General features: G+C 39.5%; 1 protein-coding gene across 1 annotated transcript in view; it reads right to left on the bottom strand.

The window, feature by feature from the left end:
* Window positions 1-601: 601 nt before the first annotated feature.
* Window positions 602-20,569, bottom strand: part of LPIN2 (lipin 2) — a gene marked incomplete at both ends in the record, with an annotated part of 57,453 nt that continues 37,485 nt past the window's right edge. Inside the window, 16 exons of the mRNA XM_084252037.1 lie at window positions 602-746; window positions 1,078-1,181; window positions 1,902-2,016; window positions 2,376-2,528; window positions 3,671-3,757; window positions 4,525-4,673; window positions 5,565-5,709; window positions 6,648-6,733; window positions 7,429-7,518; window positions 8,301-8,370; window positions 8,749-8,842; window positions 11,066-11,253; window positions 14,335-14,434; window positions 16,706-17,045; window positions 19,520-19,643; window positions 20,305-20,412. Coding sequence (XP_084108163.1) covers window positions 602-746; window positions 1,078-1,181; window positions 1,902-2,016; window positions 2,376-2,528; window positions 3,671-3,757; window positions 4,525-4,673; window positions 5,565-5,709; window positions 6,648-6,733; window positions 7,429-7,518; window positions 8,301-8,370; window positions 8,749-8,842; window positions 11,066-11,253; window positions 14,335-14,434; window positions 16,706-17,045; window positions 19,520-19,643; window positions 20,305-20,412 — 2,098 coding nt within the window. The remainder of the gene's footprint in view (window positions 747-1,077; window positions 1,182-1,901; window positions 2,017-2,375; window positions 2,529-3,670; window positions 3,758-4,524; window positions 4,674-5,564; window positions 5,710-6,647; window positions 6,734-7,428; window positions 7,519-8,300; window positions 8,371-8,748; window positions 8,843-11,065; window positions 11,254-14,334; window positions 14,435-16,705; window positions 17,046-19,519; window positions 19,644-20,304; window positions 20,413-20,569) is intronic.

Here is a 20,569-nt window from a genome sequence, read left to right as displayed (position 1 = left end):
CACTGGGGGCCCTTGTCAGGCCGGCCCAGGCAAGCAGCAGTCCTGGAAAGTGTAGCAGAGGAGGAGGAGACAACAGAGAAATGAGCACAGGCAGTCTGAACCCATATCATTAACTGTGTAGAGCAGTTCAGCAGACCCTGATCCCTTGAAGAAAGCCCTGCTTTTAGAGAGAGACACTCTTAACTGCCCAGTGGAAATTATAACTTTACTTTGTGCAGTGTTTTGGGTCCACTCTTATTTAGCTTCTTTTTTCTTCCTTTTAAATTATTCAATAAAGGAGCACCCAGCACACAACTCAACAGAGTGTGCGAGGACCAACAGTGACAGGAGCCCAGGGCCTCCAACTTCAGGTCAGAGCTCCCACTTTTCTCCCAGGCACTGAGCTGCAGAGCCTGTAGAGCCCAGGAAAGGGGAGAACGTCAGTTCCAGGTCCAGGAGGGTGCCCCGTTCCTGCTCCAGAAAGCTGGTGCTGGCTGTCAACACGTGTCAGGTCCTGTACCCGTGGCTTGGAGGGTAGCCCAGTGTCCTCTGTCCAGCAGAAGTGCCAGTTACCTTCCTTTGCTACAAGGGGCTTTGAGGACCTCACTGTGGAGGTGCTGCCTCAGGCCAGATCATACAGGTCCACTTTGGGGATTGGCTCTCGCCAGTAGCAGAAGGAGCTGAACTCCGGGCACGGAAAGGCAGAATTCTGTTCCTTATCAAGAAGTGGGAACACGTGTTCCACGAGCTCGCTCAGTCTATGATACCTAAGAGAAGAGATTGGAACAGAAACACACAAAGTGTTACTTTGAAATTGATTTAAGGGTATAACACTGTAGGGTATGAAGCCAGTTAATCATTTATAATCCAAGATAGGCACCAATCCCCTTCCCAGGACAGGGCTTCCTCTTTATAGTCTAAAATAATCCCTGATCCCGTAAAAAGTTACCCTAGAGGAGAAAACACCCAAGCAAAGAAAAGGTCTCCAAAGGCAGGTGCAATTTTGGCACTTTGAGTTGGGCCTGACCCTTACTATCTGGGTTCCTAACTTAACCCCTAGCTGGAGGGCATTAGGCTGGGAAATGGGAATGCACTTACGATGACTTGTTTCCTTTGGTCCTTTCTTGTATTAATTCACCCTTGGGGTTCACGGTGAATATTCTGCAGTCTGGAACTCCAACTTGTGTGTAAGCATAGACATCCTAGGGAAGAAACATGAGCGGGATGATTATAGGAAGAAATTAGGGAATGCTTCTCTGGTTTGTTGTTAGCCAGTAGAATTGCATAAACAGAAGACTCCATAGGAAGCATGTGGAGCTGGGCACAGCAATCTTGCCACGGACAATGAGCATGAGACAAACAGGACCTGAAGAGTGGAGCCCATCCCGAGCTCAGGGAGTCGGAAACTTGGGAGCCAAGGGGAACCACTGCCTGTCAGGGGTTAGGGATTAGCAGCTCATACATGTCGGGGACCTGATGGCAGAAGGGAGGCAGGTTGCAAAGTGTTAATGAAGTGTGAGCACCACGCTGTGGTTTAGGGGCAGATCCAAGGACATGGCTTAGAATATGAGTTTTTAGAACCACTTAGATCTCCTCATTAGTCCAGTGGTCTTCCAGTAGTGTGGATTTCAATCTCCATGAAGTGGGAGGGTTCCTTGTTTAGAACCACTTAGAATATGAATCAGAACTGTCTGAGGAAATGCAAAAGAAGCCACAGAGACAAAATTCTGGGACTTATCTTTACCCATCAGACTTTCCCAACTGCCACAGAAATCTGGAGCTAAGTGAAAACCTACTTAGCAGAACAGACATTCACTTTGCCCATAAGACTGGCTGGTGAATTGCAACAGGGCTATACCCTAAGAGTATATTCCTCTGAATTTCACCCACATCGGAACATGTAGCCCCAAAGAGACACTTACATTTGGACGGTTTCCAAAGGCAGCATAGAAGGGCTGCTTGGATGGGGCAAACAGATTCTTGATATCATTTAGACACTCAATTTTGAACTTTTCTGGCTTCTTTTCTATCACTTCCCTGGGGGGAAAAAAAAGTCAGCAAACTCAAAATGGGAGTTTTCCCTCATATGTGGGCCTAGAGAGATTTTAGTGCTGGCACCTAATATTTTTAGTCCTTTATAACTGGTACCTTTTTCCTTCTTTGCCAGTTAATCTGATGACTAAAACAAATTGAGAGATGGGGGTTAAGGAAAGGAGAAAAACCTGTCAACCTGACTTTTTGGGAACAAGTCTGACATAGGCCAGGTGAGCTGAGTTTAAGTTAGGAGACACTGATGGTTTGAAACACCTTAGAAGGAGTCTGACATCTGCCCTCACACGGTGCATTCAGGCCACGTGCAGAAGCCACATGGCTGCCCACAGGACACAAAGACATACCTGTGGAAGGCGGAGAACAAGCTGCTGGGAGACAGCATTAGAGGGCCACGGGGCAAGATTGTGCCCTTGTCATTGACCCAGTGCAGGTAGCCACGCGTCATGTCAGCCATGCCGATGGCACGGGCAGAGCAGTATAAAAACTTGTAGCCATTCCTGAAAGAGAATGTGCCCTCATTATTTCATATGCTCAGATTAAAGGGGAAAACAGCACTTTTCTTTTAAAAGATCTAAATAAAGTCCCTATCATTTACTGTGAAAATCAAATTCTTGAAAATAGTTAGGACTATTAAGTTCACATCTTTTCATGGAAAATACCATGGGAGAAAATGGAGGTACACTCAACTAGGGATTATGCTAAATGAGTAAGTAAATTATCTCCTATAAAGGAAAAATATTTATTTATTTATAATATTTTTATTTTATTTTATTTATTTATTTATTTTAGATTTATTTATTTATTTATACAAGCACTGGGTACAGTCAGAAGCGCAGGAGGGTGAGAGAATTCACCAGAGCCAGAGCGGGGAGCAGAGCAGGCAGAAGGACCGAAGCCCACTGCTGAGGGGAGCAGCGGGCGGCAGGAGAGGTCTGCGCGCCATGTGGGACCCTCCTCCGGTGGCCGGGGAACAGCTGGGGATCGTACCGGCGCTGCAGAGGCTGAGGGCAGCTTTGCAACCCAGCGCTCAACTGCTGCGCCACCGGGGAGGCCCCAAAGGCAAAATATTTATAAAAACAATTTGCAGAATGCAAATCATTCTATAGGACAAGGAGAAAAATTAAACCTGGATAACTGAAACACTCATAATTTTCATATTTCATCTTCAACTATGCTTAAGAAAGTTGTAATTTTGAAAATCAATTTAATCCATGTGTTAGGATCTATTTCCTCTTGAAAAGTATCCTAACAGAGAGGATCCAAAGGGTAAATTATTTCCCCCATACATACATGTCTCCTACCCCCAAAGAAATATAACTAAAAAATCCCCAGTTAATAAGCTAAACATGAAAATTGGCTATCTTGTTAAATTGCAGCATAAAAAACCCACTAGCCATAGCTGTAACTACAGATATAATCAGTGCCTAAAATCACAGCATTGTGAAAATGGGATGCCATAGGTAAACCACAATGCACTGTGAGGCACACAACTCATATTCATAAATGGTAGCAACTACTTTTTCTGTGAGATTACAAGGAAAAGGAGTGGCAAAGAAGATCAGGAAGAACTGCATCATGTACACACAACTTCCAGTTCCTAATGTGAACTTCATGCTGACATGTGGGATGGGATACCTACTCATTGATGGAATGGTAGAGCTTTGCTATCCCCTGATGAGTCCAGTCTTTACCCAGCTGTGGAAGAATCTGTCCCAAAGCATCAGATCTAAGAGGGTAGAGAAAAAGGAAAAGGCATCAGGAATCAAGTATATAAAAGTCAATAAATACCGTATGCCAAATACACAGGAAGGAGGTGGGAGGACAGTTTACAAAGGCCACTTCATCACAGCTTATGCAGCAGTGAGGCAGTCCCCTGTAAAGACACCACTGAGGAGCTTCTAAAAGTGGAATCAGACACAAGAGCCACCAGACATTCATCCGCACAGATAACTTAAAACTTAAAATGAGTCATCCTTTCACTCTCCCTCATCGCAACAGCTTTCCTTTTTTCCTAAACAAACACCATAATCTGGAAATCAAGGAACTACATCCTTTCAAGGAATTTTCGATGTTACATTTGTGTGGCTCCGCCCATCTCTCCCTTCCATTAAATTACTCCATTCAGGATATTTCAGTGCAGAGTTTTAAAACACTCCCAATAGGGCCTCCCTGGTGGCGCAAGGGTTAAAGACACAGCACTACCAAGCTATCGCCAGCCACTGCAACTAGTTCAATCCCCAATCAGGGAGCTGACCCACATTACGCAGCAGACCTCTCCTGTCTCACCCGCTGCTTCCCTCAGCAGAGTATTTTAGTACATCTGCCTGTTATGCTCCCTACTCTGTCTCTGGTGAATCCTCTCAACCCCACACCTCTAGCCTGCACTCCAGTTCTTGTATGCAAGGCCAGAGCTGGATGCCCAGCAAAGGACACTCCCAGAAAACTGACCTGTGCATCCCCACTCCCTGCCACCCTCCACAGACTCCTGCTTACTTGGTTATTGTTCCATCAATATCAGAAATGATAATCTTGTCGTTCCAGTTCCACAGGTAAATGGTCCCTGCACAACGGCAGGTCCCTTGATACTGAGTTGTAATACTAAACACAACATCATTTGGACCATCTTGGAGCTTCAGTTTTGCCTTTTATAAAAAGTAGAAAAATGAAAGAAAATCACTGAGGGAGAACTTTGAGGAAAAAAAAAATTTTTTTTTTTACATTTTAAGAGGACAAGTTATTAGGAGGAGAAAGAAAAAGGGAGGCACCTGCATAGTCACAGGTGAGCAGGAGTGCTGCCAGAATTCTGAAAATTAATGGCACATCTCTCTGATGGAATTACTTGCAACAACTGAAAGTCACATCTCCCAATAATGTGACATGAAAAGGATCTGAATCTCTACAATGTGGCTGTGCACATGCATGTGCACACTCGTGTATAAACATAAAGAACGGGGAAAATTACATAAATAACACTTTAATAAGAAAAGGAAAAGGAAATCAACTAAAACCAGGAACAGACAGTGAACACTTATAATCAAGCAGCAGCGGGTGTGAGGACCCAGCCCAAAGCAGCATGGTCTCTGCCACGATAGCACACAACATACGGCACCGAGTGGGCCTTGCTCACAACCATCCTGACTGCAGTAATGCTCTTCTCTATTCTGGAGACTGCCTTGGGCATAGCAAGAACAGTTCACAGTGAAAGCCAGGGAACAGGAGACAGGTAAGGGATTACTGTGTAGAAAATATCATTTCTATTGCTGAGGTTCCCAAGAGACAGGAGTGGCCCAAGTTAAAAAAAGTCTTGGTTCATCCCTAGAGACAAGAGGAGGAAGATCTGGGGTGAAGTATACAGTGCTCCAGGTCCCTCCCGCAGGTGATCATGAGGGTGGAGATGCATGAACATTTATAGGGTCACACACCTTGTAGCGTGTGTAAAGCCTGGGATGGGTGGGGACAGAAGAGGACACTCTTGCAATTAACTAGTTACTAAGAGATTCTGACCACACCTACACGGATCACACACAACTTACAATCTGGTCGGAGGAGAGTCGAAGAGACTTCTTATATGAGGTTGCAGTGCTGTGGCTTGTGGGGTCTGTGGCAACAGGGTCCACTTTGATTGATTCTTCAAGCTCCTGTGACCCCTCATCACTGGATGAGTCATCCTCAGCCGGCCTATTCAACATCAACCCAATTACCGAAGAGGCAGCAGGGTGTCATATTGACCAGAGTTTCATTCAGGATCAAGAAAACAAAAACCCTAAATCCACTCTAGGGATGGGAAGAATTGTTCCCTCTACTGTCTCCCATGCTTTAATATTTATATCATGAAGTGATAATAATGTCACCTTCCTCCTACCTCTCCTGATTGGCCAGCAGTTACCTCTGGTGAAGAATGATCATTATTTTGCTATGACCAATGATGCTATGAGGACTACTAACTCTTGTTGAAAAGGATTATGTTGCTTCAAAAAGTACAATTAAAGAAAACATAGCTGCTTACATTACTTAGAAAACTAGTAAGATTTATTACACACCCCCTCCCAGGTAAAGAAAAAGAAAATCAACTCCCAGCTTTAGACTATTAAAGTTTAGGAATGGGGAAAAAAAAATTTGGTGATGGATGGATGGCAGAAACAAGAATGAGGTGTATGGTAGCATCCATTCTCAAGCAAGCCAATCCAAATGTCCAAATGGGTGTTACTGCTGCCAGGAAATATGAGAGACCCACACTATCCTTTAAGATGCTCTTTCTTATCTGTTTTGAGCTTGAAGGGGAGCCAGGGAGTAATGGGTACAGTACACTTGAAGGCTTGAGCTCCCCTTCCCAAAGGCCTACGTTTCACAGGCATCCAAGTTATGATTCCAGGATGGGACCAAGGTATGTAGGAAGCATTAATGTGTGTATTTACTCTAAGTGGGTGATATTTTTTTTTTTTTTGAAAAGCAGAAGTTATCACCTGCTAACTGAGTGGCAGCTGCTACTGTCATGTATGTCCATATGGAAAGATATTTCTTATTAAACAAAACTGTCAAAATAAAATTAAATGTATTGGTCAAAATAGGGATAGCTTATGTGCTACAAGCCTGCAGGAAGGACAGGGTGCTCCCACCTGCCACTGGCTGGCTCCTTTGTGCTTGATGGCAGGTCACTGGTTGGTGGCATCTCAGATTTCCCCCCTTCCTTGGCCTCTGGTAGCTGAAACAGCAAGATAATAAAGGTAATGTGTGATTTGTCCCCTCTACCAACAAGCAAAAATTCTGCACTGCTCTCTGAGAACAAGCAAAACTGCTCCCTGAATCTATAACTTAAATATGTTCAAGAAAAAGACATTCTCTGGTTTGAGCCAAGGACAGAAACAAGAGAGAAATCTTACACTACTATGCAAAAAGGGCAGCTATTATGAAGCCAGAAGTAAAAATTTAAAAAGAGCACCATCTCAACTCACAAAATAGACTACGGGCCCATAGTTGTTAGGTCCGTGGCAGGGACAGTGGGATGCAGAATAGAAGTGACTGATGCCTCCCCTCTGGAGGAGGGTAGCAAGTTCTTACTTTCACAGAAGATAATGCAACAATGTAGAAAAGAGCACAGTCTTGGATTCCTACTCAAGTTCAAACCCTAGCTCCATCCCAAACCAGTTATGTACCCTGGTCAAGCCAATACTTTGCCTCTTTATTATGCCCATTTCCTTACTTATAAATGGGATTCCAAACATCTATATCATTGGACTGTGATAAAGCTGAGAGGTAATGTAAAGAATCCAGAATAGTATCCATGCACAGTAACTATTTGAGAATGGTGACAGAACATTATAAAGCCCAAAATGACTCATCTTATGCCAGGCAAAAGGGTTTTTAAATAAATGAAAGGCTCACTTCTAGGTCCGTTACCTGTTTTGTCATGCTTTCTCTCTTACGCCAAAACCACCAGCGACCGGATTTCTTTGGCATTTTATCTTTAACCCAAGACTCAACAGTGGCCTGGAAACAAACAAACAAAAAAATGTGGGTTATTTGAGCAAGCTATTGGTCACAAAACATCTGACTATTTTCTACCATTAGCCTGCAGAGCAGTGCCTTATTATGAAATGTGAGCAATGTTCTGCATCCCCAAACTCCTCCAGAGTTTCTAACATTTCTGAAAGATATGTGGTAGCCATAGCAGCGCGCCTTGTGGAACTTATGTGGTATGAGGCCAGGAGGTCTGGCTACATAGGTGCTGATCCTTAGGGCCTGTCAGGCGAATTACTTTCATTTCTCTAACCTTGGAAAAGGTGATTCTCACGAGTTACCAAGACCAACTAGGGCAATGATGTCTTCTTGGTGAACAAATCCAAAATAAAACTTTAGTTGTACACAACAGGCTTCTTCGCCACAATTTCACCCAATCACACGTCAGGTGGTCACATCACCTTTTTAAACTGTTTCTTTTCATACTAATAGGAGGAAAATGGTTTTATTTTTTGTTCATTCTATATCTAACAATCAGTGAAATCTCTCAACTTTTATACAAAATCAGAAATCATATAAATATATAGTAAAAATGAAAAAGATGTGGCAGACCAGCTAATTTCCTAGATTTGGGGAATGAGCTCATTTGAGTGGGCACACAAAATTCTTTGGAGCTTTAATCATATTAATTTTATAGGATAGCCAAAACTTTGACTGGTACCCGGTTTAGAAGCATGTACGTATTTTTCTAAATACTACTAGATGTTGAATATATAATTTTGAAAAGGTGACAAAATGGTGGATCATCTCACCTTAGGCAAACTCTTCTGGAATACTTGCAAGCTAAGGATCATAGGAGCAGCCAGGGCCCAGTTATAGTAACTGTGAGAGACAAAAATTGTGCAAAACCATTACACAAACAGAAGCGACAGCAAGGGCAGAAAGGTAGGGAAAAGAAGAAGAAAACAGAAGTGGGGAAAAATGTAAAATTTCTTAACCTTTTCAGTAAGTTTTTTGTCATGAATAATTTCTATCTCAAACCAACCTCTCTGAAAAGAGATGCTTTACAATCTAAAAGATAGAATAACATTTCATTTGCTTCAGTTAAATAAAACTGGCTTCACTTTCACTTTAAAGCTATGTCCACTGACTTAGATGGAATAGTATACTTTACAGGAAGGAAATTTGTAACAGTTAAAAAGCTTACTTGGGAAAAAGTCTGCAAGAGTATTTAACAATTATAAAAGCAAGGGTATTTACCGGTTATATATCCGTATTACAAGGTTAGGATTGTCTATAAGTCCAGGGTTTTCTGCAAATTCATGGTAAGTAATGAGATGTTCCATGAATTTTTCTGCAATGTAAAATAATAATGATCCATTTGGTTAGACGTTATATAAATTCCTATATGAAATTATCAAAACACTTTCTGTATTGAAGATACTATAAGTAAACTCTTATGGAAGAAAAAAAAAACACAACAAAACTTAATAACGCTCCTCAAACTCTTACAAAAATTTGAGAAAGGAATACTCTCAATTTTATGAGGTTACTTTTACTCTAATATCAAAACCAAACAAAGACAACACAAAAAATAAAATTACAGACCAATTTCTCTAACACAGATGCAAAGAGCTTCATAAAGTCCTAGCATACAGACTCCAACAGTGCATTAAAGGAATTACATAGCATGACAAAGTGGGATTTATCTGGGAAAAAGAGTGGCTCAATATCAGAAAATCAATGTAATTCACCTCATTAACAAAGAGACATAAAAACTGTAAGATTTTATTTAAAAAATACTGAGAAAGCATTTGATAAGATTCAACATCCAGGGCCTCCCCTGGTGGCGCAGCGGTTGAGTGCTGGGCTGCGAGGCTGCCCGCAGCCTCTGCAGTGCCGCTTCGATCCCCGGCCACTGGCGAGGGTCCCACAAAAAAAAAAAAAAAAGATTCAACATCCATTTATGATGAAAACCCTTGAAAAATGGGACAAATACAACATAATAAAAGCCAGATACAACAAATCTACAGCCAACATCATTCTCAACGGTGAAAAATGGAAAGCTTTTACATGAAGATCTGGTACAAGACAAGGCTGTCCACTGTCACCACTACTACTCAACATAGAATTAGAAGTCTTATCTAGAACAGTTTAGGCAAGAGAAAGATATAAAAGGAATCCAGGGGCCTCCCTGGTGGCGCAAGGGGTTAAGCACCGCACTATGAAGCAATCCGCAGCCTCTGCAGCATGAGTTTGGTCCCCGGCTGGCCACTGAGCGGCCCATATGGTGCAGCAGACCTCTCCTGTCTTGCCTGCTGTGCCCCTCAGCGGTGTATTTCGGTGTACCTCTGGCCAGAGGTGTGGAGGGTGAGAGGATTCACCAGAGACAGAGCAGGGAGCAGAACAGGCAGACAGACCGAAAGACACTGCTGAGGGGAGCAGCGGGCGAGACAGGAGAGGTCTGCTGCGCCATGTGGGAATCTCCCTGGCTGGCTGGGAATTAAATCAGCACTGCAGAGGCTGCGGGACGGCTTCACAGTGCTGTGCTCAACCCGCTGCACCACCGGGGAGGCCCACACACTTTACATTTGGAAAAGAGTCATAGATAAGACAGGCAAGATATTCCACATATTTTTTAAGTGAGGGCTTACAAGGATTATAAGAATGATCTATTAAATTTTTGGTGCTAGAAGAATTATTACCTATAACACCAATTTTTGCAAAATAATAAGCAAAGGACTGAGAGACAAAGAAAGAGGCAGAATGAGCAACCCTGTGAATCTTTAAAAAAAAAAAAAAAAAAGATCCAGAAAAGCAGTGCAGAGGCCCAGGGTACTCAGTCTGCCATGTGTAGGCCTTTAGCTGCTCTGTGGGTGAGAGAAGACAAAAAAAGGAAACAAAAATCTTTTCTTAGACAAAAATCAATCAAGAACCACCACTTAAAATGTGAAAATATTAAGAAGAGTTTAGTTGACAAGGGAAGGTAAAACTGAAAATGCCAAAGATCTTGGGACAGACACACATAGGTACTCAACCCAAACGAGAGACATCTGCTATATTCTGGTAAAGTTCCTTCCTTTCTCTCAAGCAACTATACTCTTCTGGACCAACTCCCAAGTCTGAGACAGAAAGTAATCCTTTCTACTTTCTTTGCCAGAAAAATCATTTACTCAGGGACAATATATTTTCTACAACTTCAGGCTCTACTCTCATGTCTAAGAACCAGTGTTTTCCAGTCCAAAAATATTTCAACATCACAGATATGAAAAACTAACCTAAGTGTGAGTTGAACTTGGGCTGGCAAACAGGGCAATCTGAAAACTTAACCTCTTAATGTGGAATAGAGCTTTCAAGGCACACTCCCACACCCAAATCATTTATATGTAATGTCACCCCAAATGAGGCACCCTAAATGAGGGACTAAGGGTCTGAGATCAAAGGGAGATACCTATCACTTGTCACATAACCATTAAAGATTTTTGCAGATTATCAAACAAGTGATGACCAGGCAGCCTGATCTGATGTGAAGGCAGGAAGGCCTGAAGTGAAGGGAGGTCACAACTGCCTAGTGTACCTTTAGAAATTTCTCCGTTCTCACTGAGGCCCCCACAAAGGGAGAGGGTGACATCGGGCAAGTCCATGGCAGAATCGGAGAGGCACTCGGTGCCACTATCAGCAGCTGCACTTCCCACAGACTGCGGGGACTGGGAGCCAGAAAACGTGTCAGACTCTGGCCACTGCCTCGAGCCAGGGTCCGAATCACTGCAGGCAGAAGACAGGGAGAAAAGGATTGGCCTTATTACAACTTGTATTCCAGGGTTCTTAGGGCTCAGACCAAATAACATAATCCCTTTGAAAAGGGTCAGATTGACTCATAATCAGACATTGCTTTTTTTCAGTGTTTAGAATCATAAGTGACAAAAAAAAAAAAAAAACCAACACTAAATAGTATGTCACAAATATCACTAGACCCCCTTTCTGACTGAAAGTTGTAGGTATCTATTTATAGTTCATGATAAAAGAATATGAAAAATCTTTGATTCCAACTTCCTAGAAAAAGCTGTGGTACTATATACATCCTATATACACCCATAGTCGGAGACTATATTATTTTTAAAAAGGCTTTTTTAAATTTATCTGTTATCTCACAAAAAGAAAGAAATTAAACAAGAGAAAATTCTCAGGAGGCTAGCCTCCCCCTAGAAAAACAGATGTACTGAGGTAAAACTGGAAGTCAACAGCTCTTACATCAGTAAGAGTCAGAACTAAAGATGGGTTATACAACTTTATCTTGAATAACCACATAAAAGCCACAGATTTTAGAAGGTGATTTCTTAAGGGAAACTATAATTGAGTATAAATTTAAGAGAAAACAAGGATATTGCACCGTAAGTCTCTTAGTCATGACTGCTAACTGCTCTACCCGCTATGAATGGATGCTTAATGTCACATAGATACACTGTTTCAGAATCTCCAAATTATTTTATTCAGAAGTCAGTATATTTAACACGTGATCCAGGAAAGTTACATGAATGATCTTTAAAATTAAAAGAAAAAAACAACAACACAAAACACTTCAAATTTGAGCAGTAGGTGGCAGCAGAGTATACAGGTCAAACAACAGTTTCAAAACTATTATATTTTGCATTTGAACCAAAGCCACAGTAAAGAAGCAAAGCCCGTTAATATGTTAAGGTTAAAGGGCAAGTTCGACCCCTGTTATGTGCCCATAAACATCCATTTCCTTTTTCTCCTTGTCAGATAACTAGGCCCCACTGCAGTCAGGTGTGGCCATATGACCACGTACTAAGTTACTGATGTGGACAGAAGAAACGTGCAGTACCCTTCTCAAATCTGGCCCTTGAAAACTCCCTAGTGTGACCCTGTCTCCTTTGCCTATCCAGACCCAAAGGGAATGGCGGAACCTCAAGATAGAAGGAGCTTGTGCTCCTAAATTCCTGTGTACAAGGTCTCTCACCAAACACTAGCACTGGAACATTACTACCACATGAGCAAGAAATAAAATTCTATTGTGGTAATTCACTGAGGTCATTTTTTTCCCAAGTTAGCATACATTACCATATATACATTTTTTTCTTGTGTTGAAAACAAGGTCTACTCTCCTAACAATTTTCAAATTCACGAGAAAGGATCATAAAGCATAGATCAAGTTATATCAAGGCAGTTAGTGTAACTCTAATCAAGTAACTTCTAAATATTTGGAGGATGCCATTTGACTCAACATGTTGCCAAATTCACAAGGGTGATGTGAACAAAAGCTCAGCTCTAAGTATAAACAATGGATTCTCAGTTAAGATGACAATGGAAATGATAAAATAAATGCTCATAAGCATTATATATTTCACTAAGTATGGTTGGCCACTGGAAAATAAGGGTTTGAACTGCATGGGACCACTTAATACAGGAATTTTCTTATTAACAGATGAAGTTAATGCAAGGTATCAAAATCAGTATGACACTGTAAATACATTTCTTCTTGATTTTTCTCCATATTTTCTACTCTATTTTATTGAAATAAAAAAGTATATAATAAGTATAACTTTCAAGTATGTATTAAGGATTAGGGTCAAAAGGAAGCTGGCTATTAGCAGTTTAGTTTGGGGGCAGTCAAAAGTTATACACTGATTTTCAATTACGCAAGGGGGCAGCATCCTTAACTTATGTGTATTTCAAGGGTCAACTGTATTTATGGAAATGTACTGAGGTCCTGAGGTAAGCAGCTTACTTGGTGAATGGGCAATAATTCTAAACAAATTCTAACAGAGTATAGACAGGTCCCCACTGCATTTGACACTATCGCCAATGTTTTAAAAGGGAAACTAAGAAATCTATCTTAGGAGTATCAATATGAATAAATAATTAAGGACCAGAAAACCTAAACTAGTTTAAGCTTACATTTTAACTTTCTTTTTTAAAAAAAATTGGAGCAGTTTTTTTAGTTTTCCTACCTTAAAAACTGAATAATCACTTCAGGTGAAGTAAATAGTTTGAGACAAATTAGGGCAGAGGGCTAGGAAGGAGTTTTAAGGACTTTTCCAAAAATACCTATAAAATTTTAAATATCTTCATAGCAATCTCATCTTTCTATTTTAAATAAAAATGTAATGAGATGTTTTTCGATAATTAAAGGTGATTAATTAGGTGTGTCATGGCTCAGTATATTAAATTCATATCTTTCAGGTGTGTTTTGCAATCAAGGGGATTATACAGGCATTTCCCTAAGAATGGAAATTAAGTTGGAAAACAGTTCAGTACATAATTTCTGAGGTTTCAGATTTATTCAAAGGGAAAAATCATGAGAGAAGGGGAAAGTGACAGTGGGGACAGTGCTGGGGAATGTGGACTGCACAGGTCTGGCTGAAATGGTGCCTCAGCAGACTTAGATGCAATTCCAGAAAAGCCTGGGAAGAGTTCAGAATCTGAAGGCATTCTTTGGAAAATGTTTTCCCAAAAAAAAAAAAAAAAAAAAAATTAAAACATGTAATAGATGAAACAAATGCAAATGAGTTTGCCCAAGCATGCTGAGTTGTAAAAAGTACTAACTAAAGTCATATCCATATGCATACACTTCTGTGGGTTTAACTAGGGTAACTGCTCATTGCATTGATAATTTTTTCATAAATAGGTAAATTAGTAGTTTCAAATCACTATAGTCCAAACACATCCACAACTTGATTTTTCCAAATTATGAAGTAATCACCCACAATTTAGCCAAAAACACTATTATCTTGCTCCTTTTTCTCAGATTAAATATTCTGCTCTAGAAGCAGCTAGACTACCTCAGAACTATGCTTATTCTTCAATGTACAAGGAAGGTACTACCTTTTGGGGAAATAAAGAGCTGCAACTTCAGGTTCTAGAGCCTTTAAGTCATCTAGGTAAATATCATCAGGTCCCTGGTGCTGGCTTCTCTTATGGACACCTGTTTTTATAAGAAAAGACACATCAGAGATAAGAATTTAGTTATCCTTCATTTACAACTCCACAATATAAGGTTTGCAAGTAAAACCAACTATGACTTGAATTGTGTTTTATTTTTTTAAAGGTGTCAGTGAATGTTTTTTGTCTATGTTTGGTCTCAACCATCCATGACAATGGAAGAGAAACTTGGGGTTACACTGAACTTACAACAGTCACTCAATAAATAAATACTGATTAATTATGCATTCTTTCATCTGATAATATGAATAATCTTAGCTCCTAAATCACTGATGGTGAAACCAACAAGAATGAACAAACCTGATGCAATCTCCAACATGGAGAATGAGGTTATTATTCTAAAATTACTAGGGAAAAGAAGTTGGCAAACAAGATATTCACATGCTGCCAAAATATTAGGATGCATTACCTTCTAACTACCAAAGGACAAAAATTCTTTAAAATGGATAAACCTGAAGAGAATAACTTTACTAAGTGACAAACATTTAGCATCACTAGTAGTACATTATGAGATTAAATATGAAGAATGCCCCATAACATAATCTTCATTTAAAAAAATAAAAAATGTGTAAATTAAATACAATTAAGCTAGATTTGTACTGCCCAATATAGTAGTTGACAGCCACGTGTGGTTTCTGAGCACCTGAACTGTACTAGTCTCATGAGAGGCATATAAATGTGTCAAACATGTAAGAGATTTCCAAGACTCACTATTAAAAAGGTAACATCTCATTACGGGATATAATGATACATGTCAAAATTATACTTTAAATTTACTTAGAATATGACTAAATTTAATTATTTATTTCAACTTTTTCTTTATTACAAGAAAACTTCAAATTACGAATGCAGCTCACATTACATTTCTATAGTACAGTGCTGTTCCAGTTCTAACTTCCAAGTTTAAGGAAAGAGATGGCATCTTGAAAGAAACATTTAGATACATCCAGAATGTGAGGAAGCATTCAAGACAATATGCCAGGCTTTTGCAAAGGTCATTTATCATGGGTATAGAGGGGAAAATAGGTACAGCAGTGTGTGACTGCATGAGAAAGGAGGGCAGGGAGAGCACAGAAAGAGAAGACAGGGAGGAAGGAAGAAGGGGTGAGGGGAGGAATGAAAATAACTTTGTGACACTTTTGCAATAAAATGATAGTGAGTTGGGAAAATGAGGCCAAAAGAATGGCAGAAACCACTCAGTGTTGCTATCTCTAGTTAGTCCTTACATGGTGTGCTAAGAATAGGGGTTATTATTTTCTAGGGGTCACTATGATAAGAACAGGATCATTAATTCCTGGATTAAAAACATCCACTCTGAAAAACTGGACTGCCCCCTTAACATCTCTAAAAGTAGAATGCATGACTATTAACTTTTGCTTTCAGAAAAGCTGGGCTATGAAAGGGCAGGTGCCAAGGTAAGCCTCCACTAGTTGTATTGTCACATTTGGCCACAAATACCCATAACAGTCAAATTCATTTAATTTTTTTCTAAGTGACCCTGAAGGTACATTTCTATAGTGAATATTTATTAAGCCAGTTTGTGATCATCCCATCTTTAGTGTTATTATTTTTAAAAGTGATACAGGTATTTGGCCATATATGACAATGGGTATTTTTATATAAAATTTTACCTCCCTAAAAACAGGGGCCAGTGTTCAGAGAGTGAGTGTGTTCAAGTTTATCTTACCAGGGATCAGCAGATAACAATATTTTTAAATGATAAGAATGTTCTGATTAAACTTGTATTCCAAAAATGAGATAGGCTGTTGAGTCAAAAGTTGGACTCCATCCTCTCTCTACATTACAGAGAATTAAGACAAGAAGAGAATGTAAACGATTAGTAAACATTTATCTCATTATCTTTGCTGAAAAACTATTTAATTTGGCCTCATCAAACCAGGTGTTTCAGAAGGTAAAAACTTTAGTGAAGTTTTTTATGTTTTAACATTTAATTTTTTAGGATTCCACTACACTTTATTGACACACCTAGTCAATTAAGTGGTTAATTTTACTCGTTAACTGATCTGAATGTGTTTACCAATTTTTAAAATAAATGATTCAAATAAGCATCAATAGTTAGGAGGAAGGAGGGAAGTCAAGAGTTCTAGCCTAGCAGAATATTTAGTGCAACAGTGCATGACTAAGTTCTGAATAGGAAGGACAAATATAAAGATAGCCATCACATTATTATGTGATACCCTGACATAATTTACTGTCTAAATTTATAGTACCAGATACCAAATTAAACTGTTACCTTTCTTCTTTGATGGTGAGTCTACTTTAGCTGCTGGTTTTGATTCCAATGGTGACTCCACCAGTGACATAGGAAGGTGGTCTGCATCTAACATAGATGAAATCTGAGGAGGCCCCAGGGGAGAGTGAAGAGGCTCTGTGGTGGGAGTTGGATTGCTCATCTGCTTACACAGGGCTCTGGGCTTGGGTTTCACTATGGTACAGACTGTTTCTTCCATGGAAGCATCCTTCTCAACTTCACTTAGGAGGCGATCCTCAGTGGGAATTACCCGAAAATGGGTATTTTCTGATGGTGTAATCGTAGCTCTTCTAGGATGGTCAGATCTCTCCCTTTTGCTGATCTAAAAGAGTTGAATTGTTTAAAAGTTAAACTTTTAAAGGTGTCTGTTATCTATTTTTTAAGCTGGATAAAACTAAATGTATTCACTTTATAACAGCACATCCATTATATATTTTCTGTGGGAAAAACTAACAACTGCATTTTGTTGGCTATATTTATGAGCTATATTTATAACTATTCTACTATGAAGAGTTAAACACTGGAGAAGAAGAAATATGACAATTTTTAGATACAAAAAGGGAGAATATTCATTTCAAGAGAGAAAATTGAGTGTCATGTGAAAATTTAACCTTGTTTGGACTGTCTTAAAGTTCTGTTAAGATAACATAGAGGCAGGCAGTAAAGTCTCAGTGTAATCACACAGAGAAGCAAAATGTGTATATATTTATGTAAAAACCACAAATATATATATATTTGGGTTTCCAAAGCCTCAAAACTTTCTTTTGTAAAATTTTTTTTTGTTTTGAAATTGGGGTGTAGGGCCTCCCTGGTGACACAGGGGTTAAAGTCTCAGTGCTATCAAATGGCTATTGTCAGCCACTGCAGCATGAGTTCAAAGCCCGGCCAGGGAGCTGACCCACATGGTGCAGCAGACCTCTTCAGTCTTGCCCCTGACTCTGTCTCTGGTGAATCTTGTCACCCCCCGCACCTCTGGCCTATACCCTAGTTCTTGTATGCATAAATAAATCAATCCTAAAAAAAGATGGGTTTATAAATAACAAAACACCATTTCAGATGTGCAACATACATATCTGAGTCACTACAAATACTATGAAAATCACCATAAAAAGTCTAGTTATTAGCTATCATGATACAAGTTTACATTTTTTTGTGATTAAAGGTTTCAAGAGCCACTCTCTTAGCTGCTTTCAAATATAAAATTCAGTATTATTAGTCACCACGCTGCATGACAAATCCCTATGAGTTATTCATTTGTAACTGGAAATTTATATCTTTTGACCCTCTTCACCCATTTTGCCCACCATCCTGCCTCAGGCCATTACAAATTTGTTCTCTATACCCATGAGTTTGGGATTATTTTTAAGATTTCATTTATAAATGAGATCATGTGATATTTATCTTTATCTGATTCATTTCATTAGCATAACGCCCTCAAAGTCCATCCATGCTCTTGCAAATGGAAAGAATTCATTCTCCTTTATGACTGAAAAATATTCCATTGTTTGTGTATGGTATATACACAAACATACAAGTTTTCTTTATCCATTCATCCATCAATGGACACTAAGGTTATTTCTATGTCCTAGCTATTTAAACAATGCTGCAATGAAAATGGGTGTAACATCTCTTTTTGAGATAGTGTTTTTGCTTTTATTCAAATAAATATCCAGAAGTGGAATTGCTGGATCATATGGTAGTCGTATTTTTAATTTTTTTTTTTTTTATTAATAGAGGCATGCTTTATTTATTTATTTATTCATTTGTTTGTTTTGTTTATACATGCACTGGGTACAGTCAGAAGCGCGGGAGGGTGAGAGAATTCACCAGAGCCAGAGCAGGGAGCAGAGCAGGCAGAAGGACCGAAGTACACTGCTGAGGGGAGCAGCGGGCGGCAGGAGGGGTCTGCGCGCCATGCGGGACCCTCCTCCGGTGGCCGGGGAGCAGCCGGGGATCGAACCGGCGCTGCAGAGGCTGCTGGCAGCTTCGCAACCCAGCGCTCAACCGCTGCGCCACTGGGGAGGCCCTTTAATTTTTTTGAGGAAACTTTGTATTTGTTTTCAACAATGTCTGCATCACTTTACATTCCAACCAATAGTAAACAACAGTCCCCCCTTTTCTTCACATCTTCAACAAACCTTGCTATTTCTCAATTTTTTGATAATAGTTATTCTAATAAATATAAGGTGATATCTCATTACAATTTTGATTTGCATTTCCCTAGTGGTGGTGATGAGCACCTTTTCATGTACCTATGGACATCTGTATGTCTTCTTCGGAAAAATGTCTATTCAGGCCTTTTGCCCATTGCTTAACTGGATTTATTTTTCTTTTGACTTGTAGGAGTTCTTTGTATATTTCAGATACTTACCCCTTGTCAGCTGATTTGCAAAATGGGTATTTAATAAAAAAATAGGTCTAAACATTTTTCTCTTATAAAAATTATTTTTCCAATTATTTCTTCTTTCAGTATAAATCCCCCCCCAAAAAAAGCTTTCATAATCAAATTTCCTATTTAAAATTTTTAGTGTGGAAATTTAAGTTTCCTTTGTGCTTCTTACATTTTCCTTATTAAATTGTTAACCATCAGCATTTGCTAGGCAAAAACACTGAAAATAACATTGGATTCCTTCTGTTGCAAATATATAGGACAAAGTTTATGACAAAGGTTAAATTTGGATTTTCTTCTATGACCACATGAGGGCACCACCATTACTTATCTTCACATAAGCTCACCCAAAGTTGCCCCCTCTAAAATGGAAGGGGCCACATTACAAAGCAAGTAAACTGTAGTACCTTGGTGGATTCTGGGAACCCGCCCCATGTCCATTCCATATGTGACTCAGATCTGAGCAGGCCCTCAGTAGGTTTTACCTCCAGCTCTGAATCACTCTTAGGACATGCTGTTGGGGTATAGGCACTGCAAACACAGGATAAAGAAGTATGATGTTAAAGTCAGGAACTTCAGTCATGCTGCACTTGAAAGATTAAAAGAAATACAAGTTTGAGTAATCAACTTTATCCTGCATATAAAAAAATCTATACTGAAGGGAACACCAATTACTTCTACTACCTAATCAGAAATAACAAAAAACGCCATCAAGTATTTACTGAGGACTTGGTGGGTTCTCTGAGAACACGTTCTATGCATTATTCCATTCGATTCTCACAAGTAATCAAAGAGAAAGGTTGTTTTACAGGAGTAGTAGTACACGGAAAGATGGGTTAGATTAGTATAATTAATAAATCAATCTGGATTTGAATACAGAACAAGTGCAACCATACATTTCCCCCCCACAATATTATCCAGCTACAATAAATAGCTGACATGAAAAGAGTTTAAGAAATTATAGAGGATCTAATTCTATTTTGATTATATAAATCTACACCGGCTACCATTTTACAAATGTTATTATCAAGTTTAGAAACAAGAAATCACTGAGAAAAAAGATCCATATATTCACTTCTGAAGTATTCAGTTCCTCTACTTTATGAATGAAATGGGAAATATCCTTACTACTGAATACCGGAAGAACTATTTCTACTTCTTTAAGAAACTGAAAAAAATTTAAAATACTCACTTGTCTAAAGGGGACCAGTCTCCATCAGATAAGGGATAGTGATCCCCAGAATGGAAGAGCAAAGGCTCTTTACATTCTTCTTCCTTTAAGGAGGCATTTGAAGATCCTCTGTGAAAGGATAATAAAGACAGGCAGAACAATGACATTTATGTCAGCTTTAAAACATAATCAAATCTACTATTACAACATCTGAAGACTACAAATGAAGAAGGCCAAGTGATTAATAACTACCCCTCTTAAAAGGAAAACAGGGAAGAAAAGGGGG

Source organism: Talpa europaea, assembly GCF_964194135.1.
Source record: "Talpa europaea genome assembly, chromosome: 13".
NCBI lineage: Eukaryota > Metazoa > Chordata > Mammalia > Eulipotyphla > Talpidae > Talpa > Talpa europaea.
Note: the sequence above shows the minus strand (reverse complement) of the source record. Positions and strands in the feature narration are given on the sequence as shown.